Genomic DNA, 25,974 nt, shown 5'->3' with positions numbered 1-25,974 from the left:
ATCATGACCTGAGCCGAAGGCAGTGGCTTAACCCACTGAGCCACCCAGGCACCCTATCAGTTGAATTTTAAGAGCAAGTTTAATTGTTGACCTCGGTCAGACCACAATAAATAAGTAAATAAATAAGTAAATAAATAAATAGAAATCTCCAGTGGGTAGTGAGCAGTGCCTGCTATAGTTTCTTATTAGTGTTATTTTCCTACTCTCTGATATAGTATTACTCTCTTCTTTATCCTCATATCTCTCCTAAGTCTTACCCAATCCCACCTTCCCTCAGGCACGTTTTATATCATTAGGAAAATAGGAGCTATTAGGTGAATGTCCTCATTTTGTTATCAAAATGGAAGACAGTTTTCTTTTCTTATCAGATTTCAATCTTTTCTCTTGTATTCTGGATTCCATTCTGTCCTACATTCTTATCTTATTCTTTCTTCCTCCTGCCACTTTAGTTTTTACCTATGTCATGAGTTATTCCTATTGGCAGACAAATACTGCTCTAGATGTTCATATGCCCAGTGCTGGGGTATATACTTGTTAAGGTCTTGGATGATATGTCTGCGTGTCTGTCAGTCTCTCTCTAAGGTTTGTTTCCCTTTTATCTTAAGGTTGGCATCCCACTTTGAACAAATTATAGGTTTGAGCTTTGTTCCCTTAGTGGCTGTCTATATGGAATTTGAAATACAGTCTCCAGGACTTTATTTTTTTTTTAATTAATTAATTTTTTAGGGCTTGAACTCATTACCCTCAGATCAAGACCTGAGCCGAGATCAAGAGTCAGACACTTAACTGACTGAGCCACCTTTCCACCTGGGTCTCCAGGACTCTAAAGAAATAGAAATAAAGTAATACCTTGCTTTATTTATATCATATTTATGTTATATTTTATCTTATGTAATAATGTATATATAATATTGTCTTAGTATGGGTTGTTCTAACAAAAGTACTATAGACTGAGTGACTTAAACAACCAACGTTTATTTCTCAGAGCTCTGGAGCCTGGGACGTTCAAGATTAAGGTGTGTCTGCTGAAGGCCTGGTTCTGGTTTTATAGAAGGCCATCTTCAAATGGCTGAAGGGGCAAGAGAACTGTCTGAGGCTTCTTTTATAAAGGCACTAGCCCTATTCATGAAGGCTCCACCCTCATGACCTAATCACCTCCCAAGGCTCACCTCCTAATACTATCACACTGGGGGTTAGGATTTCAACATAAGAATTTTGAAGTCACATGTTCAGTTTATATCAAACAAATAATATGTAATGTAAAAATGATTTTTTTTAATATATATTTTTTTAAAGATTTATTTGTTGGGGCACCTGGGTGGCTCTGTCAGTTAAGCATCTGACTCTTGGTCTCAAGTCGTGATCTCAGGTTCCTGGGGTTGAGCTTCATGTCAGGCCTTGTGCTCAGTGTAGAGTCTGCTTATCCATCTCCTTCCACCTCCCCACCCCCACCTCGTACTCTCTCTTGTTTTCTAAGAAAATTAAATAATGAAAAAATATTTTTAAAAAAGATTTGTTTATTTATTTGAAAGAGAGAGAGGGAGCACAGTGTGGGAAGGGGTAGAGGGAGATGGAGAGGGAGAATTCTGGGGAGAGAGAATTTCATGCAGACTGCCCTCTGAGCACTTAGCCTGATGTGGGAGGCTGGATCTTAGGACCCTGAGATCATGATCTGAGCCAAAATCAAGTCTGACACTTAACCAGCTGAACTATGGAGCGGGCCCAAGCTTTTATATTCTTCAGTTGTTATCATTAGGATGGTTGTTCAGACTCTTTAGTATAATGTGTTGCCAGAAACAAACATCTTTGTTCACCCTTTATCCCTTTCTAGTCTGCCTTACATTCTTAGTACCCACTGAATTTTCCTGGTCCTTTGGGTCGAGAAGGAAGGCTTTTTTTTAAGTGTCCATTGAAGTTTCTAGGTTGCCAGCTTCTTCAGCCCCCAGTCTGGAAAATATGAGGCAAAAGAAAACCCAGAGTATTTATCACTGTGTCAGTCCTTGATCCTGAGTCTCCCTTCTCATTACTTTTCAGAATTTTCTTATGTTTGTTTTATATATAATGTCTAGGGATGTTAGGTATACTTAGCAAGAGAAATTGGGAAAAGCATATCTATTCCATTTTGTCTGCATCAGGAAATCTGACCATTTTAAAAGTTGGATTATTTATCTTTTTATTATTGAACTGTAAGAATTTTTTTTTTTTTTAGTCTATTCTGTGTACAAGTCCTTTGTCAGAATATTGATTGCCTCCTTTTTATCCTATTGGTTAAGGAAGGTTTCCTGTCTTAGGCTTATAGGAATTGCTGAACATAAAATTAACCTGACACTGGACAGGTTGAAATCAACAGCAGTTTTTTAGTCACATATTCTCATGGCCCAGGAAGACACTGTATGCCTTGAAGGGCCATATGAGGATTGAACTTGGGAACAAAACTAACAACTATGGGCTGTGAGAGGCATGGTTTATGATACCAAGAGGGTGAGGTGCAGGAGATTATGACTGGCTTGTTTGAATTATTCTCTGGGCTGGCAGGGAACTGAAACCTGCTACTTAAGGATAAGCAGGCTCTGTGAAGAGGAGGGCATTTTCTTTTTGTTTTTTTAAGATTTTATTTTTTAAGAAATCTCTACATCTGAAGTAGGGCTTGAACTCACAATCTCAAGATCAAGAGTTGTACGCTCTACTGACCGAGCCAGTGAGGCGCTCCAAGAAGATGATTATTTGAGTAGAAGATTCTGTCTTTGGGAGTAGAGTGGGAAGGGTACTTGCAGTTAGGCTATTTGAAGCTCTCCCATCACCGGTCAACAAAGCGGTGTGTAATATTGGGCCATAGTTTTCGACTTTACACCTCAATCAGATATATGTAGTGTGTATATTTTTTCTCAGTCTGTGGCTTGCTTTTCATTTTGTTAATGGTGTCTTCCAAAGAGAAGAAGTTTTTAACTTTCTTAAAATCCAGTTTGTCAGCCTTTTCTCTTATGGTTATTGCGTTTTGGGTCGTTCTACAATTTTTTATTTTTTTGCCTACCCCAAGATTGCAAAGACTTTCTGCTACGCTTACCTCTGATATTTTGGTGTGTGTGTCTAAGTCTATTATTTATTTTAAAATATTGTATGTGATATGAGATAGTGGTTGTGGTTTTTTTTTTCATACGGATATCGAAACCAGTTCTGTATATGGTTGTTTCAGTATGATTAGTTGAAAATGTTCCCTTTCCCCATTGAATTAAATTTTTTCTTTTTGTGAGATACCAATTGACCTTATATGTGTGGTTGTATTTCTTTACGGTCTTTGATCCAGGAATACAGAAGTCGTGCTTTTAAGGTGTGACAAGTTTGTTCTTATGTCTGGACTTCTGCATGCTGATCCCCAAGCCTTACCTGCTCTTTTTTACTTTTTTTTTTTTTTTTGGCCTGGTTAATATCTGGTTGTCCTTTTATTTACCTCTTTACAGATAATTACTTTTTCAGTAAACTTACTTGACTCACATGTGGAATAGATGCTTCTTCCATGTGCTTCTGGGGGATTGTATTTTCTATCTTTTTGGTAATGATTATTATTCCAAGACTCCTTTATTTATCCAATATGTATTGTCAGACACTATTCTGGATGCTGGAGATATGGCAGTGAGTAAAATAGTCAAGAATTTTTGTCATTGTAGAACTTACATCCTAGTAGGTGCAAAGGCAAAAAACCCAAAACATACTAGAAGTGGACGGAGGGAAATAATTGGTGTTATTGAGAAAAATAAAATAGGGAAGGAGTCATAGAAAGTGTTTTGGGTGCTTGCAGTTTCAAATAGGATTGTCAGGGAAGACTTCTCTGAGAAGGGAATAGCTCAGGAAGGACTGAAGGAAGTGAGGAAATGAGTCATGTGGGTTTCTGGAACAACCATGTTCTATTTGTCTGGAACAAGTAGAAAGTCTCCGAGGTGGAAGCCTTCCGAGCGTGTCAGAAAAGGAGCAGGGGACTAGTGTGGCTCCAGCGCAGTGAGTGAGGAGAGGTTGGATCTGGGAGGTAATTAAGCCACCTCATGCAGGGCCTTCTAGGCCTGCCTTCTAGGTCTTTGTACAGACTTCGGTTTTTTACTCCTGGTGAGATGGGAAGCCCTTGGAGAATTTTGACAAGGAAAGTGACAAAATTTATTTACATTTTTATAGGATACGTTCTTGCTGCTCTGTGGAGAATAAAGTGTTGGTGAGGTAAGGGTAAAAGCAGAGAGGCTGTTGGAAGGCTGTTGCAGTCATCCATGTGCAGTGTGGGAGTGGCTTGGGTCAGAGTGGTAGTAGTGAAGTCCTAGGGTTCTAAAGGTTTCAAGGTAGTTCTAGTAGGATTTCTGATTAGTGGGGTATAAAATGTAATTATTTTCTTTTGCAACTTTTTCAAGAAGCCTGTAAGCTTCCTGAGGGTAGGATTTTGCCTTATTTACCATTGTGTTCTCAGCAGTGTAGCATAATGGCTAGAACATAGTAATCACACTCAGTACATACTTTTTGAATGAATCATTAAGTGATTGTATGTGGAAGCTTATAGTGAAGAAACCAGTGAAGTGAGAGGCAACGTAAATCTATCATGGCAAAAAAATGCAATGATGCAGTCTTTTAAGTAACTATTCTATAGCTCCAGCAGTTTGGAATGTGGTTGCCTGAACATAACTCTTTCATTAGTAAAAAGAAAAAATAAAAAGAATTCATGTTCCTTACTTTCATCCCCTTGCTAACCTCTTAAGGGTTGTTAACAAAAGGAATAATGATATTAATGATAACTAACATTGATTGTTTTATTTGTATCAGATGCTATGATAAACACTTAGCATCTATTATCTCATTTAATTATCAGGATTTCCCTCCCCGCCCCCATATGAAGTAGGTGTTACTGTTACATTTCACAGATGAGGAAATTGAAGGTCCTATAAGCTACTAAGAGTGGTGTGAATCAAGGATTCAAGCCCAAGCCTAGTTCGTAACTGCTTTCCTGCCTTGCCTCCCACTTTGGGAATTTCTTTATAGTCCTTGTCTCCTTTGCTATTACCCCAAGTGGCATTAGTGACTCAAGGAACATCCTAACTTCCCAGTTCTTGATGTTTGCAATTCTAGTGATCTTTATTCTTTTCTAGCTTCTCAAGTTCATGGTAATACTTTTCACTTTATTATTGGGCAGAATAGTTTGACTTGAGATGTTAAAACTGAATGTTCCCATTCCTTACAACTACTTACCCTCTCAAAAACTTTCTCATAGTCTTACTACTACTTTGGCCTTGCTGAAAATTTCAGATTTTTAATTCCTGTCTTTTCTTCTGCTCTTTCAGCCTTTCCTGGCTTCATTTTCTTTCCTCTCTAACCATGTATCTAGTGACAGAATTTTTATTGAGCACTTAGAGGTATCCACTAAGCCTCTTATCTAGAGGAATAGGTGCTAACATTAACCCCATTTTGTAGATGAGGAAACCGGCATTTAGCAAAATAGAGTGATTTCCTTAAGGTCATAGAGTCAGCATTGGTTGGATCTCAAATCCGCATCTATTTTTGACACAAAAACTCCTGGCGTTTATAATCTATTATCCTTCACTACAGTCTTCATTTTATTTACTTCAAACCATAGATAGTGTGGTAGCCCCCATTTTAAAATATAGATATTGTTAGGTGTTGGGTATTAGGGAGATTGATTTAAAATGATTTTATTTGGCTCATGAATTTAGAAGGAAGGATCCCCTATTGAGAATTATGGGTGTGGGCAAAAATGGGATCTTAGGCTAGTGGAATATGGTGAAGATTAAAAATTGCTTTCATTTTAAGTACTCCTTTTGTTGAGAATATTATCTCACATAAAACTGTTTGTTGTAACTGTCAGTCATTTCTTGATCTAAAATTAAAGTTAACTTGCCAGTAATGGCTCTCAGATAAATAAGGACAAGGTGTCCTAAACAAAAAGAGTAATTAATATTGCAAGTAAAGCAACTGGTAATTATAATAAAATTGAACCAGTGGGAATTTCCAGCATAAGGATGGAAGCTGCTTTTAGTCATCCTACTTTGGATAGATCTTTCCCTTTTTGTATATAGTTACTATGAAAATTTTCCTTACATATACTGTAAAGAGATATATTAATTATTTTCCTGTTGTGTTATATTTTGATTTATAAATAACTTTTTATGTGCATCCTCCTAAAAGTTGTTATTTCACAGGGTTTCATCTGTCCATTATGTTTGAAAAGATGTATAACTGCTATTGATTTGTCGGAGCATTACCAGCAAGTGCACACTGAAAATCGGACAAGAGGACAGGAACTTCTTAATGACTCCAGTGTTACTGTGGGTCCTGTATATTTTGCTTTGGCAGCTTGGTTATGGGTTGCTCAAAATAGTTTTGTTTTTCCTTGCCTCGGTGTTGCTTAACTTTTTATGCTACAGAGGGAATATGGATTGCTTTAATTATGCATGCTTCAAAGAGGTTCAATAAGGAAAACAGGCTCTTGGGAAGTTGGGTTGGTTGCCCTTACTCTCTGCAGCTGTCTTTTTGTGAATCTGTAAACAAATATAAAAGCTTAAGTTAATATTTTTGTATAAATTTTGCCATGAAATTTGAAATGTAAAGTGAATGATACTTGATTTCAACATCTATAGGTTATATCTTTATTATTTAGTTAATGCTAATGAATGTTTTAAGATGTTTTAGGTTAAACTGCTTTTACTCTTATATAGAAAGAGGATTTAGCATATTGTTACTGTTTTTTTTTTTTTTTGAGATCAAATAGGGCATTAGAATTTGGATCTACCATTGTTTCAGTCTTTGTTTTGACACCCTGGACTTGAGGAAAGTGACAGAATGGCACAAACTCCTCATTAATACTGGATCACCCACATGTTTCTCTGTCCTGGGTGGGACTGGTGTATGTCTATGACTGAGGGTGGAAGCCGGTGAGGGGAACTATTGTCTGTTTGCAGGCTGGCAAAAGTTTCTTAGTGATCTCAATATCTCTGTTTCCTTTGAAAATTACTGCAATATTCTAAAAATAAAAAGAAACATGGCCTTTTTCCCTCCATTCCTTTGCAAATCTTACAAAAGAAGGAAACTTTTTGTACCCAGAAAGACCAAAAAAAAAAAAAAAAAAATGTTTGTATTTCTGTCTGGCTGTTATATATATAAGAAAAGGATTTCATCAAATATTTATGTATTTAGCATATTAATAGAGTACTTCTTATGTACCATGTATTTTGGTAAGTAAAGGAGATAAAAAGGTAAATAAGTTATGCTCTCTACCTCAGGAAATTTCTCTGATGAATATTATTTGCAAAAAGAGTGCAGTGGTGATTCAAGTTGAGGGGAACCCAGAAAAACTTCATTGGGAAACAGTTAAACCAGACATTTTTTAGGGTGGTGGGGAAGATGGGTACATTATAGGAGGACACCAGTTAAACTAGATAACTGGTGCCAGCAAAGAAAGAGGCATAAAAGATTCTTAGAGCTCTCCTTAGAACTTTACCAGTTGTCTTCCTTGCAGAAAATCTGTGTCAGCTTTTTTTCTTTATGGGTTAACCAAAGTGAAAAGACCCAATATCACCTACTTATCACTTAATTAAGAACTTTCTTTTTAATTGAAAGAACTCTTAGTATAGCAGGGATACCGTAAGTATCAAGTTAGGGAAAGTTCTTAGCTGCAGTGTATCTGAGAAAGGATTAGAGATAACTGAAACTTAAGAGTAGGGGACTTACTGTTTTTAATCTTAAGTACACTGTGTGTGTGTGTGTGTGTGTGTGTGTGTGTGTGTGTGTGTGGTGTCTGTGTGTGTTTGGAAGTTTGGAAGGATCAAAGGAAATAAATGTAGCTGGTTGTTTTTAGTATTTTATTGTTTACTAACAGTATTTTTATGGAAGTTATTGACCTAGTTAACTTCAGTTCCCTTGAAGGTGGTTGAGAAAAAATAGAGAAGCAGTCTTGTAATATCCAGAATTAGTATTACAGGGTCCATTAACTAAAGATCATGTATTCTGTTCATGAGACATTCCTCAGATACTCACTCTGAGCTTATATTACTGTCATTTTAAAGATTTTATTTATTTATTTGACAAAGATCACAAGTAGGCAGAGAGGCAGGCAGAGAGAAGGGGAACCAGGCTCCCTGCCGAGCAGTAAATAGTGTCATTTTAAATGAGTGATGTGGTTTTAATAAACTTTTTTCTTTATCCTTCCCATCTGTATCAGGCTAACATTATTAGATATAGCATGTGAATAATTTTAAGAAATGACTGTGAAAAGTCAAAACAGGCTATAGGAAAAAACTATAAAATGTTGGGTACAGAAATGAAAGAGGCTAGAATTAATAAAGTCACCCACCCATTCAGTGAAGAATACTTATGTCTCTGAGACATCAAACAAGTTTAATATCATCTATTTAAGAAGATGAGAAAGTATATGTATTTTAGAAAGATTTATTTTTACTATAAATGTCTCAAAGTTAAAGTGTTATTTAAGCATGGGAAATTCACTTAGGTGAATCATCTGGAGAATTCACTTAGGTGGGGTTATTTCTATAATTAAATATATATTACTGAATTTCTAAAATTTCTCTTTAGGGATGAATCAGTTCTTTCTGGAGTATTAACCTGGTAATATTTAGAAGCTTTAAGAAGGTATGGCATACCTTAATGTGATCATTAGCTTTCTTGAATCCTTAGATATCTAGATGCAAAATCTGGAAGTAGAGACAGTACTCAAAAAGCCAAAGTTACAAAGATTAAATAGTGTAATTGGTATGTGGATTCTCCGGGGAACATTCTAATTTGTCTTCTGATTACTAGTAAAAGCTGAGATGCAAAAGAGAAATGACGGACTAAATAGTATGGAGGTTGATATTCTATTGCACTAAAGGCATGTTAATTACAAGTTCTGTAATGTTAATTACAGAAGTTATAAGAATGACAAATTAGGCATAATGTGGAGCTTTATGAAACATGATGGTAGATAATAGATGGTTTTTAAAGAAAGAGCATAACATCAGCTAGATTAGCACATAGACCAGGAACATTCATTCATTTAAAGACAGTGCTGAGCATCAAATATCTCTGCAGCCTCAGGGCATCATTCAGATGTCCAAAGGTGCATCATTAATACTGCTCTTTTTGCTCATTTCAGGAGTTTCATAGGAGATCATTGTGTTCATTTACCTGTTGTGCCCCTGCCCCTCACTCTGGCTCTGTGATCAGGACACACCTCTGTTTCCCAATTGCAGCACAACTGTTCAAACCTCTTTCCATACCTTTGTTAGAATGCCTTTCTTTTATTTCTGACAAGTAACTCCTACTCATTCTTTAGTACCAAATTCCAGTGTCCAGTGTCTAGTGTGTATACACATATACATAATATATATGAGTATCTGTGCATTTTTTGTAAAGCAGTAACTCCTGCCACAGGCAGATTTGAATGCCTCTTTTCCTGTGTTCCTGTAGTTCTTTATATCTACTTGTATTGTACCATTGTCTGGTAATATTTGTCTATGTATCAGTATCCTCAGTATACAAGCCTTGGTCCTGCCACACAGCATACATAAATGAGAAATGACGATATGCTGTTTTTGTAGCATCCAGAGAAGGAGAAGTTTTTAATTAATTTTTTGGTTTTTACTTGTTTCAGAGTATTTATTACTTTACTCAGGCTATCCCTTGGAAAGTTTTGTAATTGGCAAGGTGTTAAAGCTCTTCTTTTTTTTTTTTCTTTTTTAATAGAGACTTTTATTGATTTGAGTGTGTGAGAGAGAACGAGCAGGGAGGAAGGGTAGAGGAAGAGGGAGAAGCAGATTTCCTGCTGAACAGGGAGTCAGATCAAGTGGGACTTGATCTGCTCATAACCTGTGGAAGTTATGAGCTTAACTTATGAGTGGAAGGTAGACGCTTAACCCACTGAGCTACCTAGGTACCCCTCTTCTATTTTTGTTTTTGTTTCTGTTTTTTGCCAAATTCTGCCCTGTCAGGTTCATTCATACTTTTATTACTTATTTATTTATGTTTAAAGTAGGCTCCATACCCTAGGTTCAAGTTGGGGCTTGAACTCATAACCTTGAAGAGTTGCATGCTCTAATGGCTGAGTTTGCTGGTTGTTATTTTATTTTATTAAATAAATATTCAGTGTAGAAAATACAGAGTATGTTCAGAAATACTACACTAGCCATTATGGAAAAATGGATGAAAATCTTCAGTGTGTGTTGTTTATTTAGTGAAAGTAGAAACTTGATGAGCTACTAAGCATAGTGCTGGGGGGAGAAAGCAATATATGCAAAGAAATGTGGGATACCATGGTGTGTTCAGAGAATATAAGTAAGTCAGAATAGTTGAAAATGTCAGTAGAGTTGTACAGAGTGAGAGATGTTCAGGCATCAGAGTGATTAGGTCATTGAGGGAATACTCATACTGGACCTTGTATGCCTTAGTCATATAATTCTGAGATTGTTTATAAGCGTTTAATATTTTATGGGACTATTAACTTTAGGCTTTTACAGTGTTAATCTTAGGTTAGCAAGGAATTTACAGTATATACAGTAGTACTACAATACTTCTCAATCATTATAGATATTCTGTGATAATTATAAATTATTTACTATATTACCTTTTTCCTTTAGTGATCATAATACTTTGTTTTTAGTTTTTTTGTTATCATTCCTATGAAGTAGATTAGGGCAGATATTATTTTACTAAGGGGCATATCTAGAAAGAGAGAGAGAGGACATGATGGTAGATCTTCTCAACTAGTCTTCTAGATTAGAACTATATTCTCAAATTAGAATTCTGTATTCTAGCCATCAATTTATTCAACCTAAAAGATGGTTTTAAGGGTTTTTTTCATATTTCATAAACTTCAACCAGAATAGACAGTGATGTACATTTACACAATACCAAATTTTGGGCTTAATGTCATAAATTACAGTCTACTAATGGCACCATTGGTATAATATTTGACTGTATTTCATAATATACAAATTGCTGTCTTCCAGTATTTAACAGAATTTTGTAAACTTTTTCTGCCTCTTTCTACAGGGTTTCATATGTCCCCAGTGTATGAAATCCCTTGGATCTGCTGATGAACTTTTCAAACACTATGAGGTAGTTCATGATGCTGGTAATGACTCAAGTCATGGAGGAGAGGCTCTTGCTCTGAAGCGGTACAGTACAATCGCTTTGAAGTATATGATGTTATGAGTGCATGTGATATTATCTGTTTTGTGTGGTAGGGCCCAAGTAGTGTGCTCACTGTTCTTTGTCAGACTGTCTCTGAGGGAAGGGCAATAGAATATGAGAAGGTTTGATAGGACTCAAGGAACAGAAAGAAGCCAGAGTTGCCTGAGCTGAGGGAATGAGGAGGAGGGTATTAAGGCAGGGTCTCTACTGTCCAGATTGTATAGTCCTTGTTAATGAGTTCAGATTTTATCCTAACTGCAATAGGAAGCTATTAATACTTATTATTGGGAAATTAATGGGAGTTATTTTGTTTCTGGCTCAGGCACTTAATAATTATATCATTTCAGTGGTAAGGTGTTTTTCCATTCATAAACAGTGACCTTTCAGAATAAAATTATTTTTCTAAGGGGTATACATAAAATACTATGTGTAAAATTCTAAAACCTTTTTTTTTAATTGAGAAAACTAGAATATTAATGTATAGTCACTAGCCATGATTTATTGAGACCAGGTTATTAGAGGACGTTAACTATTAATTCCTTTTTTCCCCCAATTTATGTTTAGAGATGATATAACACTACTTAGACAAGAGGTCCAAGACCTTCAGGCTTCACTTAAGGTAACAATAAAAATGATTATATTTGTTTATTTACAGTGTTTCAGATAATAAATCTTTTGAAATTTACTAAATTAAAATATATACTTTTTTCTTCTTAGGAAGAAAAATGGTACTCAGAAGAATTAAAGAAAGAATTAGAAAAATTTCAAGGGCTGCAGCAGCAAGTAAATGCTTTTAAATACTTAAAGTGTGTTTATTAGTTGTTTATTTTCATTGTTGAAAATAAGCATTTTGGGGACCCCTGGGTGGCTCAGTTGGTTAAGCAGCTGCCTTTGGCTCGGGTCATGATCCCAGCGTCCTGGGATCGAGCCCCACATCGGGCTCCTTGCTCCGCAGGGAGCCTGCTTCTCCCTCTGCCTCTGCCTTCCTCTCTGCCTGTGCTCGCTCTCACTCTCTCTCTCTCTCTGACAAATAAATAAATAAAATCTTAAAAAAAAAAAAAAGAAAATAAGCATTTTGTTAGCAGGTGACCTGTAATAAATAACTTCTTCTAATTTGTTTATCTATATTTATAGCCTTGAGTGTATATCTTTTGTAATTCTAGTGAAAGCAAACACATAATTGGGAAGCTAAGATGTAGTTTCTTAAAGATGTTTCATTAAGAATCAGTTACCTGGGCGCCTGGGTGGCTCAGTGGGTTAAGCCGCTGCCTTCGGCTCAGGTCATGATCTCAGGGTCCTGGGATCGAGTCCCGCATCGGGCTCTCTGCTCAGCAGGGAGCCTGCTTCCTCCTCTCTCTGCCTGCCTCTCTGCTTACTTGTAATTTCTCTCTGTCAAATAAATAAATAAAATCTTAAAAAAAAAAAAAAAAAAAAAAAAAGAATCAGTTACCTGTGGATTTTTTTTTATACCAGGCTGCATTATTCTAATTTTCTGACAATATACCTAAATTACTGAAAAATACAGGTTCAGACAATAGTGAAATTCTTCAGAGCATTTGTGTTGTGACAAATTAGAAATCACTAAATTGTCTGTTAGTAGGGAAAGAACTATTATTTACTTTTTTGTTTACATTTATGCAGATTATTTGAAAATGTAGGGGAATGGTTGTATTAACAATTTTAGTTTTTTTAAAAACTAGTGTTATTTTTAAAAAACAATAAAAATATTTTTATATATATGTACACACATACACGCACATATACACACTGCTTTATATAAAAGTAATGCATAGAAAAAAACCCAAAATCTTTGGTATCAAAAGTGGTTACTTTGGAGTGAGATTCTGTTGATATATTGTTTAATGTATTTTCTAAATAAATGTCTTGGGGCGCCTGGGTGGCTCAGTGGGGGTTCCAGCTCTGCATCGGGCTCTCTGCTCAGCAGGGAGCCTGCTTCCCCCTCTCTCTCTGCCTGCCTCTCTGCCTACTTGTGATCTCTGTCTGTCAAATAAATAAATAAAATCTTAAATAAATAAATATCTTATCCAATTATGATTTTTATATTAAAATTATATTGGCTTTTGGGACACCTGGATAGCTCGGTCAATTAAGTATCTGCTTTGGGCTCAGGTCATGGACCAAGTCCTGCATCAGGCTCCCTGCTCAACTGGGAGTTTGCTTCTCCCTCTAACCCTTCCCCTACTTGTGATCTCTCTCTCACTCTCTCAAATAAGTAAATAAAATCTTAAAAAAATAAAATTATATTGGCTTCTGTATTACAGTTACATAAAGAATCATAGAATAATGAATTTTACCAAATATAGTTCTTATTTGTAAGAATAAAGTGGATACCCTTCAACAATAGTTCTCATTTTATTAAGTAATTAGTGATCCCTTTGCATATTAGTACATTGTGACTCTTACTGCCTTTTTTCAAGATTTTATTTATTTATATGAGGGAGAGAGAGTGCGTGAGCAAGAGAGCACAAGCAGGAAGAGCAGCAGAGGGAGAGGGAGAAGCAGACTTTCCACTGGGCAGGGAACCTGATGCAGGGCTCCATCTCAGAACTCTGAGATCATGAACTGAGCTCAAGGCAGACACTTAACTGACTGAACCACCCAGGTGCCCCTCTTTTTGCCTTTTTGTTTTTTCACCAAAAATTTCCATTTGGACTAAAAAAAATGCAAATAAACGAATAGCAAGGTATCAGTCTTATTACTTCTCACTTCTGCATTTGAGGTAGGAAAGACGTTTTTAGTAATCTTTCAGTTCATTTACTCATGTTTTACAGAGATGCCATTAACAATTCACAAAACATGTGCTGTATTTTTTTATTTTTGTACCTGAGAACAGAGGAAACTGTTTACTATATTTGAGATGACTTTTTCACATTTAATAAATAAATTCTTCACATTGCAAAATGAAATTGCCTTGATTTAGGAAATTTACTTTTGGAGGCAATGTATTTAAAATATTGATGATTTTTAGCACTAGTATGTCTAAATCTAATGTACAGGAAAATAAAAAGTCAGATATACATTGTGATGCCTTATTAAACTCTTTCAGATATATATACTTTTTTAGAAATGTGAAAATAATGACTAGGCAATATAGTGTTTTATTTGTAATGCACATAATAAGTTAAACCTTATGGAATATATTCTTTATTTCTGTTTTTTAAAATGATGATTTATAATTCCAAATTAAAAATTTGTGCTTTTAATGCGAAACTTTTTAGTAATGATAGCTTCATGGCATATATTAGTTTATGCAAAATTTTATGTTATAGGATTGAATCTTTTTTATATTTTTAAAGATTTATTTATTGGGTGTGTGGGTGGCTCAGTTGGTTAGACATTTGCCTTTGGCTTGGGTTATGATCCCAGGGTTCCGAGATTGAGCCTGCACTGGGCTCCCTGCTCAGCGGGGAGCCTTCCTTTTCCTTCTCCCTCTGTCTACTGCTCTGCCCACTTGCTCTCTCTCTCTCTGTAAGATAAATAAATCTTTTAAAAAGGAAGAGATTTGTTTATTTATTATTTATTTGAGAGAGAGAGAGAGAGATCAGAGCTGGTGGGGTTAAGGAGGGGGGACAGAAAATCTCAAGCAGACTCCACACTGAGCAAGGAGCCTGACATGGGGCTCTGTCCCAAGACCCTGAGACTATGAGCTGAGCCAAAACCGAGAGTCTAATGCTTAACTGACAGCCACCCGGGCGCCCCTATTGAGATTATGAATCTTATCTGCTGACTTAAGTATTGGTTTTATAATCTATGTTTATAAAGATAATAATTTATGTTATTTTTAAATCTTTACTGGTGTGTCTGGGTGGCTCAGTCAAGCATCTAGCTCTTGATCTTAGCTCAGGTCTTGATCTCAGTGTTGTGAGTTCAAGCCCAGCAGGGAGCCTGCATTAAAAAAAAAGTATTTTTACTGAATTTATGGAATTTAAGATGCTATCTTATTGCAGGATCCATTAGAACTAGTGACTGCAAGTAGATAATTATGCCAGTCTGCCTAATGGTACTTTAGAGATCTGGAAGATTGTGAACAGGCCAGAATGTTATCAAAATCTTGCTACTTACCTCACAGAATGTGGCTTTTAGAGATTTTTTGTTTTTTCACATTGACAATGGTAATAGTATTTTCTTTTCATTTTAATGTGTTTGTTTATGTCTTATTTTCATTGAGGAATCTAAGCCTGATGGAATGGTGGCAGACTCAGCAGCAGGTAACTTTACTTAAAGCAGATGTTTTTTCATTTTTCTTTTTCTCCTTGCTTATTCTTCTTTTTTACTTTTTACCTTTTCTCTGATGTCTGCTACATAAATTTGTATAATGGTTATACTTTCTGGCTCTGAAATAGTGAAGAGAATAGTCACATTTTAGATTTAGAATATTGCCTTTGAAGTTCATAATTTAATCAGCCAACAAAAATCTAAAGTGTTTTCTTAATTCGTTATATTCTGTAGTTATAAATAAACTCCTAGAATATTACATGAATATAGTTTAAAGAAAAGTTAAAACTATTTTAAAGAGTGATGTACTCCTTTTCTCTTGGAATAAAATGATGAAACTAGCATCTTTATAATTGACTTTAACTAGAGGAATGCTCAATGAATAATCAAAATTATATTTTGAGGTTAGCTGTTCTATTTACTTTCCCTCTGAAATCTTTTTATGAGAATGAAGTATTAGGAGTTGACTGTATATTTTAATTGATTCTTTTATTTTGTATAAGACCTTGATTTTTAACCATTTCTAACTTCATTTCTCATTATAATAAATTTTAGAGAGGCAGAATATATTCTGCTTCGGTTAGTTGATGGTCATAGGAAAATAACAAATGTGAAATCAAAATAATCTTGAAACAAATATTTATGGATTATTTGGGCATGATGCTAAATATTCTTTTCATTTGTTTTATATGTTTATAAATTATGAATTTATGAATGAATTAAATGAATTCGATATGCTTAATTCTTGAAATGTTGACATATTCTATTTGCAATTAGATGATAGACTCCTGTTGATTGTCTTTTTTTTTATGTTGATTATCTTTCCTATAATGATTAGGATATAAGTAATAACAATTTAGGAAATATAACTAGTATTAATTATGTATTTGAATAACTGTGATACTTTTTTTTGTAGAACTACAGTCTTTGGAACAACAATTAGAAGAAGCCCAAACAGAAAATTTTAATATTAAGCAAATGAAAGACTTATTTGAACAGAAAGCAGCCCAACTTGCCACTGAAATCGCAGGTAAATTGAATCAGATTTTTTTAGCTAGTACATCAGCCTTCTTAACCTTTTTACCATTATAGAGCCTAGAAATAAGGCATTAATTGTGTGTTAGTGTGAGAAGGCATTTGTTATATACTATGGTGGTGATTACTAGAATTTAATAGTAGAATTGCTATAAAAATTAATTTGTCCTCTTACCTCCTTTCAAAGGACTGATTTTCTCTGTAGAATTCTTGAAATTTAGAGAAGGTGAATTTTCTTTTGGGGTATGCTTAAAGATTAATAGGTAACATTTTGAAGAAAAATAATATAGATGTAATATTTGGTTATGCTATCAATTAGCATATTGATACATTAACAAGCTAATTCGTAATAGTGTTGTGCTATATGGAATTTATGTAGACAGAAACATTTGATTATTTTAAGTTCATCATTTCATGTAATCAGAAGTTAAAGTTACTGTATGTGTTTATGGTTATGTAAGGAATGTGAATTTGAATTAATGATATATAGGTATGCATTGTGTAATATGCAGGAATTTATAAATATATAGGACTTCATAAAACTGTCCTTTCCTAGAGTTAATGTCATAAAACTAATATTTATAACTCTTTTAAATTAGATATAAAGTCAAAATATGATGAAGAAAGGAGTCTTCGAGAAGCTGCTGACCAAAAAGTGGCACATCTGACAGAAGAATTAAACAAAGAAACAACTATAATTCAAGATCTGAAGACTGAACTGGTAATTTAGAAACCACTTATTGGAATGTACTTTTATAATTTTCCAAATTAAAAATGATATATATACTCTGGTGAAAAATTTTAAAAGCATAGCTTGTCTAAAATCGAAGAAATAAAAATTCCATATATTAATAGGATTTTTTACATAGAAATGGAATCTAGGATGCAAAATTTATTACCTTAATATTTTTGTTTTTCTATCTTAATATTATCTTTTTGCTTAGCATTTTTGCTGTTTCTATCTTAATGTTATCCATCTTTTTGCTCTTTCCTATCTGCATCTCTGATCCTGACCTTTCTTTGCACTTTGGTTTTATAAATCGACCTACTTTTAGGATACTCCTGATTGCATTTCTAGCTTTCATTTCAAATTCAACAAATGTAACATCAAGTCATCATGTTTCCTCCTCAACTGTGTTTCTGTCATTGGTATTACACATCTTCAACAGTCTCCCAAGGTTTAAAAAGCTTGAATCTGCCCTTGACTCCTTTCTGTCCTTTATTTAGGGTTCAATAAATATATCAATAAAATCAACCATATCCAGTCTGCAACAAACCCTAATTATGCTTACATCAGCTCCTTTATTTTTATTACCAGTTTTCTAGGATAGAAGATGAGGCATTTATGCTTCAAAATGTGACATTTATCAAGTGATTGTTATGATCATTGGGTGTAGTTTGTGAAGGAAAAGAAAGCAAATAAAGCACTTAGAATAATTGTGAATTTGCCGTTTTGCGCCTTGAGTGGTAATACTATTAAATAGGACATATGTTTTGGGAAGAGGAGAGGCTTGTTGGTGGAAAGATCAGTGGTCAATGTTTGCAATCCAATAGTTGATATCAAAGATTATTTTCATTTTGATGTCTTTGTAGTAAAACTATATAAAAATGTGTGTTCTTTTAGTTTTCTCACCTTATTTTTTAATGAAAATGTGCTCTACAGCTTCAGAGACCTGGTATAGAAGATGTTGCTGTGCTAAAGAAAGAACTGGTACAAGTTCAAACACTAATGGACAACATGACATTGGAATGTGAGAAAGAATCTGAAAAACTCAAAGATGAGTGCAAAAAGTTACAGGCAGAATATGCCAACTCAGAGGTAAATAAGTTCAGTATGCCCAAATGTGACTTTTGTTAACTTGTTTAGTGTATACTATTGAGTAAAGACAACATTTGAGATTTTCCTGAGTGATCTGTCAAAACAGTATTTGACTTTCATTTGCTCTGATGATATTTGTATGTAATCAGTCTAATCTGAGAGACAGTATTTAACTTTGCTTTATGTAGCTAGACATGTAGAGAAGAATGTGTAAGAGTATTGTTTTATTTAATAAATGATATATATTGTGGAGAGATAATATTTAAAGTTAAATTTGATCCAAGCTAGTCAATAAGTGGTAATTGAGTTTACATCAGCTTGGTAGAGGTAAAGGAAGTATGATTTCATTTTTTACCTTTTTTACCTTTACATTTTTTACCTTTTTACCTTTTCTGAACAACCAGAGTTGTTCAGAAAAAATATTTAGGAAAAACTTATTTTCTTGTAGGTTTGTTTCTCACTTACCAATTATTGAATTATGTTGTTGAAAGAAATCTTAAAAATCAGCTAAGTCTAACACTTTGCCCAGGATTCCCCTCTATAAATAGCATCTGATAAGTGATACTTACTTGTTAGGTATTCTAGGAGGTGCATATTTCTTTGTAGGTCAGTTGTTCTGTTGAGTTGACATTTATTTTACTGTAATTTACATGCACTGGGTCCAGTTCTCCTTAGGAATTACACAGAATAAATTGTTCCTTTTTTTCCACATGAGATATTTGAAGACTGTTCATATTTACTGAGTTCTTTCTCTTCCAGGATAAACATTTTCAGTTCTTTTACTATATGTCACATGACTTGACTTTGGCCTTTGAGATACATAATTATGTCAGTATATGACAAGCTCTAGGATATGTAATAAATATATTTGCTTAAAAATGCTAGCCTTTTCCCCTTATACTGTATTATAGAGGATTTTTAAAAATATATTAATAGTCTATTAATTGTTTTTAGTTCTTAAGCTCTCTTATGTGGAGCTCTGTTTTTCATATTTTCAGTTTAAAAAGTTGAGTTATAGTGACATTTCAGTTTGCGTTTCTTTCTTGGAATTTTAAAGCTAGTGATCTAAAAGCCACTCTGTTCACAATTAGTAATACGACGAGCTATGGAGTATAAATATTATAGATAACCATGTCATCCTTTTTCTTCCTCCTAATGGGAGGAAAGTTTATGGGTATTACATGCATAGGCATATGAAACTTTATGATGATTAGTACTTTAGACTTTAAAGCTGCAGATTTCCTAAAAGTGATCTTGTAGCCCAGTGACATACAACGCCACAGTTTTTAAAACAATTTCAGGGGGTTCATGAACTTACTGAAGCCAGTTAAACGGTTCTACTATGTAATCAAGGAGATGCTGAATCAAAGAAGTCTCATGAGGAAAAATCCCATTCAGATAATGTGAAAGCAGAAATGCTTGAATTTGGGTGAATTGAGTCATTTATTTCTGTGTTTCAGTAAGAATTATTTTTATTAAATCTGCCTTCCCACTAGTATTTCTCAAATTTTTAAAAAATTATATTCTCTTTTTGATTGAAAACATTCCTTTAATGTTGTTTGAAATTTCCAAACAAATATAGTAGGGTGACTAAAATTGAATCATAGTAATGACACTATTATGATATCTATTTTAAAGTACAATCTTCTCTGACCTTTTCCAGCTGAGAATTATGGAGTTACTTATTTACAAGTTCTTATTTACAAGTTACATATTTACTTGCTAGACAAGTAGAATTTGAACAGGGAGAAGAAATTTATATATTTACTTGCATTTTGGGAAAAATGTATGTGGGAAAATATTTCTGAGTAATATTTTATTTAATAATTTGTTTAATATGTAAGATTTTTGTACATTTTCATTTTTATTCATGTAGATTAAATTATCTTTATATGTTATGAGGAGGTCATTTAAGATGAAAAAGCATAACTAGAATTATATAAGATTTGGGAGAAAAGGATTTAGTGTCTTCCTGTACTGTCCTTCTGTCAACAAGGTTGATTGTGGGAAACAATGATTTTTTTTTTTCTCTCAGAAAGATGTTTCTGGAGAAGAAAAATGGCATAGAAATCCATTCTGCACATTTTCATGAAATTTTTTTTTTAAATGTTTTGAAATAAATTTTAAAATAAATTTATTCTTGCTGAATAGCGACTTAACATTTCATCATATTTTTAGTAAAACAAGGATAATATTTACTTTCTACATAATTAGCAAATAGGTTTGCAATGATTGAGACCTTGCATTATACTGAAGTCTTTAGAACAACTTTAGGAAATGGTAGACAAAGAGTCAGCGTAATATTATTATTGGAAACAAACTCTTAACTTTTTGAGTACTGCTAGGTTTTTGATACTATGCCAGGTACTTTAAATATATGGTCTTGTTTGTTTCTTTTAACCTATAAATGAAGTATTATGTTTTGTTTTTATGGAAGGAATCTGAGGTTCAGTGAAGGTAAATAAATTATTTAAGTGCATGCACTTCATGTAAGGAAGCTTAGAACTCAGGTCTTCTCCAAAGCCTGCAGTCTTTCTTTATCATTTTCTCTCATTTTGGGTGGTCTGATAATTGCCTTATAAGTAAATCTGTGCTATTAATCTTGACCTAATACTTACTGTTATTACTTTTTATATTTTGCCATATTGTATGTTATAATATTTATATTGAATACAACTTAAAATACTTTTGAATATGTCTCATACCATTTTCATATTAAAAAATTAATGTCTAGGTAGTCCATCTCATTTATTTATTCTTATCTTTTTATCTATAACTCCATTTGTTTTTATCTTCTGCTTACTTTTTAAATATATGACATGTATTTTACTGATCTAATAAAATTCAATCCTATTCTCCAATTTGTTGGTGGATTGTAACACTTAATGAAAAAAATTATTTTATATATTACTACTTCACAGAGCCTATATACTGTGTCTGAAACAAAATACATTAAAAGGAATTAAAGAAGCCAAAAATAATGATTTCTTTGGTATTTCTAATTGAGGTGGAAGACATAATCTAACATGTAATATTAAGTATGTTCTTATGTTCCATTACTTTCATTTATATATACCTTATGAATCATTGACAATTTTTTTTTTTTTTTGGTCTAGATATTTTAGAAAAATAACTTATTCTAAAGCATTTGAAAATACTGTTATAGATCAGAAATTGAGGATTTAAGGGTTAAACCACATTATTTAAAAAAATATACATTATTGAAAATATCAAAGCTGTAATGAACTTATATTTGGTGTGGTCTTTAATGGAAATGATCTTTTAGGAATCTTAATGTATTCCAAATAAACTCATTTTAAAAGCTAAAATATTTATAAAGATGGAATAAAAATGATTATACTCATGCATAGTTATTAAAGAGAATACTTAATTGTCTTTTAAAAGTATGTAAATATCAGAGGTCAGATCTAACAGTATGTTCAGACATTTGTATGTTCATTGTGTACTTTTGTCAGTCTTGTCTTCCACCTTTCATCCATCATTTTATTATTTTTTTTTCTGCTTTCTAATGGAGATGCTTAAACTTGAGGTAATGTGTTTTTTGGAGGGCTTTTAATTTTAGTAATACATAGCACCTTCTATTGTCATATGGCAATTTTGTGTTTTAAGGCAATCTCAGAACTTCAAAGATACTCATTTTTTTAATAAGCAAATTTATAACCATCTTTAAATGATTATTTACTAATAGTAATATAGTATTAGAATAGTAATTATAATTCTAAAGCATTAGCTTTATCTTTCCTCAATTATATCTTAAATAATACCTTAAATACTTTCTTTCCTTAATTATTTTTTAATTTAAGATTTTTAGTAAAAATCCAGTGTTGAATTCAATAACATGACTCCAAGGAAATGCAGACTATTTTATTGGGTCTGATATTGGGACCAAAAATTTATTAACTCCTTGGAGACAAATCACTCATTTCTTTAGTGAGTATTTTTTGAATATCTAGGGTCATCAACTATTTTAGGTGTAGGGAATACAATAGTGAGTAGACAGAGTGCCTGCTCTCATACAGTTATATTTCTTTGTGGAAGCCAGACAGTATGTAAGTAAACCAAATCATGATAGAAAGTCAGTTAATGCTAAGTGCTATAAAGAAAAATAAAGCAGGAAAATTAACAAGTCAGGAAATGACAGATGTTGGCAAGGATGCAGAGAAAGGGGAACCCTCCCACACTGTTGATGGGAATGCAAGCTGGTGAAGTCACTCTGAAAACAGTATAGACATCATCAAAAAGTTGAAAATAGAGCTTCACTACTACCCAGCAATTGCACTACTACGTATTTACCCCAAAGACACAAATGTAGTGATCTGAAGGGGCATCAGCACCCCAGCATTTATAGCAGCAATGTCCACAATGGCTGAACTGTGGAAAGAGCCCAGACATCCATTGGTAGATGAATGGGTAAAGAAGATGTGATATGTGTGGAATACTACTCAACCATCAAAAGAATGAAATCCTGCCATTTGCAAGAATGTGGATGGAACTAGAGGCTGTTATGCTAAGCGAAATAAGTCAGTCAGAGACAATTACCATAGGCTCTCACTCATACGTAGAATTTAAGAAACAAAATAGAGGATCATGGGGGAAGGGAGGGAAAAATAAGGTGAAACCAGAGAGGGAGACAAACCATAAGAGGCTCTTAATCATAGGAAACAAACAAGCTGAGAGTTTCTGAAAGGGGGTGGAAGGGTAGGGCAATTGGGTGGAAAAAAAAAGAAAAATAAAGCAGGGTGTATGTATGGGCAGTAGTGTAGTGGAGCTGGCAATAATGTCGGACCTTCTTAAGGAGGTTATGTTTGAGAAGTAAACGAGAATCAGTGTAAAGAATTGGGAGCGATCATTCCCGGGAAGAGGCAGTACAGCTATTAAAGCCTCAAGGCACAGCTGAGTCTGGCCTGTTAGTGAGAAAAGTCAATGTGGAGAGGCATCTTTGTTTAAATTTCACCCATAGTCATATTTGAACAAGGGTTTTATTTATTTCCTTGCAAATTTTGACTTTTTATAATTTTTATTTTTTCCCCTATACAAACCATAATACATGATCATTGGAAAGATTACAGTGATTCATAAAGTAAAACAAGAAGGTGATTTCTGTAATTCACTCCCCTCCTCCCCTTCCCATGACTAAAATACACCTTTTGGTATAAATTCTTCCTCATCTTTCTTTTTCCACCCTTGAGTAAAATAAAAAATTTCAAATACTTGCTAAAAAGTACATATTTAGTGTGTAAAGGATAAATGATACACCTAGTATCTAGTTCTTAAGGTATTAAAATTATAAAATCATTTATATGAATGTATCTAAAAACTGTAAAATATAATAACAAGATATTTTGGGGTATTTTTCCTTTATATTTTGCTTGTTGTTTCTACATTTTGGAGTTAATTAGCAAATAGATAGATGTTACTCTTGGCTTACTATATCTAATATACTTAAATGCAGAATCATGGTATTTTAATGAAATATACTCATAATTTGTATCTTAATATATATTGTTATTTTTGTTTATTATGTGTTACTCTGCTAAATCCTTTGATACACAGTAATTTAAAATAGCTGAACTGTTCCTAATATTTCTGTTAACATCCATAATGTTACTAACAGAAAATGATCTGAGATTCAGAGTTGTTGGAAATAGCAGTTTGAAATAAACTCCCAGTATCAATGAAAAGGTTACATGGTCAATTTAAGAAAGAAGTTATTAGAATATACCTTTAACTTGACTATAGTTAAAAAAATGAATATTTAAACATTTCCTTCTTTGGGGCGCCGGAGTGGCTCAGTTAAGTGTCTGACTCTTAATCTTGGCTCAGGTCTTGATCTCAGGGTCATGAGTTCAAGCCCCATAGAGAGTTCCACACCTATTTAAAAACAAGAAAAACCCCCAACATTTCCTTAAGTATACAGTAGCACATATCAGTTATTATTGAAACATGCTATATAAGCTGTAACTGTAAAGCAGTATGACACATTGCCTTTCATTGTATTAGAATTGGTTTATTTACATGAATGTTTTCCTTAAAAGGTCAGAACAGGACGATATCTCAGACATGCTGCCATGCTCAAAAATGCCAAAACATTTTTGAAATGTTTTTTAAAAGTTTTTAAAAGTCTTAACTGACTTTAAGACAGTTTGGAAAACACTCAAAAAACTAGTTTTTTAACTTATGATTATTAAAATAATATAAGCCCAAGTATTTGATCATTCAGTTTAATTACTTAACTTCCTTTATAAGATGGTTTCCAAAACTTTAAACCAAAGCACTGTGATGGATGAAGAGATATATACCACCAATAAGAATCCTTTTTAAAAAAACAAAAAGTGTCACACATACTAGAAGGGTTTCCAAAAGAAGAGTAGTGGAAGATCTCTTGGCCTTATTGTCAAAATAAATTGATAGCTGTCTAAGGTTTCTCCCTTAAAAATGAAAGTACTTATTTGTAATGTTGGATATAGATAACTACTAATGGGTTTATTAGGAAAGATTTTAAAAAATTTTTGTCTTTTTCATAGGCAGTTTACTTACTAATAAAGAATATAGACAATGAAAATGATTGTCGCTTTGGGAATGTAAAAAGGGAAGCCAATAGGCAATATTAGAAATATAAAGTTACTCTGTTAGTTCACTTTCAGGAAACCATACTTAAAAAGCAGTACTTAAGTCTCTCTCTCCCCAGTTGAAACTCTCATGTGTAGGAAATTTCTGTTTCCAAGATCTTTGATTACTTTTCTTTTATTTTTTAAATGATGAAACCATTGTCTTAATGTCATTAAAAAATGTTAAAACACATTAAAGCAAATTCACATCCAGCTGTTATACCTGATCACAGAGTGGCCCAGCTTAATGAAACTATATCAAATAAAACTATATAACTTCTTTGGACAAAGACTTAAAATTATAGTCAAAAAGATGATTTACCACCTTTCCAAGGTGATTCTGTATTGTATGTTTGCATTTATTTAACATGTTTTTTAATTAAAAGGAAATTTCCTATAGAAATTGGGAGAAAAATAGCTTGCATATCTTCTTTCTTTCTTTATTTTTTAAAATTTCATTTATTTATTTGACAGAGAGAGAGAGATCACAAGTAGGCAGGAAGGTAGGCAGAGGGAGAGGGGGCAGCAGGCTTCCTGCTGAGCAGAGAGCTGGATGCAGGACTAGATCCCAGAACCCTGAGATCATAACCTGAGCCAAAGGCAGAGGCTTAACCCACTGAGCCACCCAGGTGCCCTGCATATCTTCTTTAAATTCAGAAGGATTAAAGTACAGAGTTTCAGAGCCAGTAAATTCAAATTTATATTTTGATGCTGACTCAGACACTTAAAGTTGGATGCCAACTCTTCATTTCATGCAAAATGAAGTCGTGCATTTTGGTTAAATTTTCAGACATGCAGGAAAAAGAACTAAGTTGAAACTTCTAAGTATTTTTTCAATTTAACAACAACAGTGACAGAAATCTGTATAACTTTAAAACCTTTGGATACTCCCATTTCCTTTTCCATTTTAGTTTTCTCTAATTTTTTTTTCTTTCTTTTTTTAAGGCCACAATAAGCCAGCTAAGGAGTGAACTTGCGAAAGGCCCCCAGGAAGTTGCTGTATATGTACAGGAACTACAAAAACTTAAAATTTCACTTAATGAATTAACACAAAGAAATCAGGTGAGAATTTAAAAACTATAT

At 33.6% G+C, this 25,974-nt stretch overlaps 1 protein-coding gene across 3 annotated transcripts in view; it reads left to right on the top strand.

Annotated features, from left to right (window-relative positions):
- Nucleotides 1–25,974, top strand: part of EEA1 (early endosome antigen 1) — a 120,195-nt gene that overhangs the window by 32,485 nt on the left and 61,736 nt on the right. Inside the window, exons 3-11 of one of the 3 annotated variants that reach the window (XM_059186507.1) lie at nucleotides 6,189–6,314; nucleotides 11,032–11,156; nucleotides 11,737–11,791; nucleotides 11,890–11,955; nucleotides 15,362–15,401; nucleotides 16,325–16,438; nucleotides 17,043–17,164; nucleotides 18,107–18,262; nucleotides 25,837–25,953. In XM_059186507.1, the coding sequence (XP_059042490.1) occupies nucleotides 6,189–6,314; nucleotides 11,032–11,156; nucleotides 11,737–11,791; nucleotides 11,890–11,955; nucleotides 15,362–15,401; nucleotides 16,325–16,438; nucleotides 17,043–17,164; nucleotides 18,107–18,262; nucleotides 25,837–25,953 (921 nt within the window). Of the gene's footprint in view, nucleotides 1–6,188; nucleotides 6,315–8,577; nucleotides 8,635–11,031; nucleotides 11,157–11,736; nucleotides 11,792–11,889; nucleotides 11,956–15,361; nucleotides 15,402–16,324; nucleotides 16,439–17,042; nucleotides 17,165–18,106; nucleotides 18,263–25,836; nucleotides 25,954–25,974 lie in introns of those variants that run through there. The other 2 variants (XM_059186509.1, XM_059186508.1) reach the window with 2 other exon arrangements.

Source organism: Mustela lutreola, chromosome 8 (genome assembly GCF_030435805.1).
Source record: "Mustela lutreola isolate mMusLut2 chromosome 8, mMusLut2.pri, whole genome shotgun sequence".
Taxonomy (NCBI): Eukaryota; Metazoa; Chordata; class Mammalia; order Carnivora; family Mustelidae; genus Mustela; species Mustela lutreola.
Note: the sequence above shows the minus strand (reverse complement) of the source record. Positions and strands in the feature narration are given on the sequence as shown.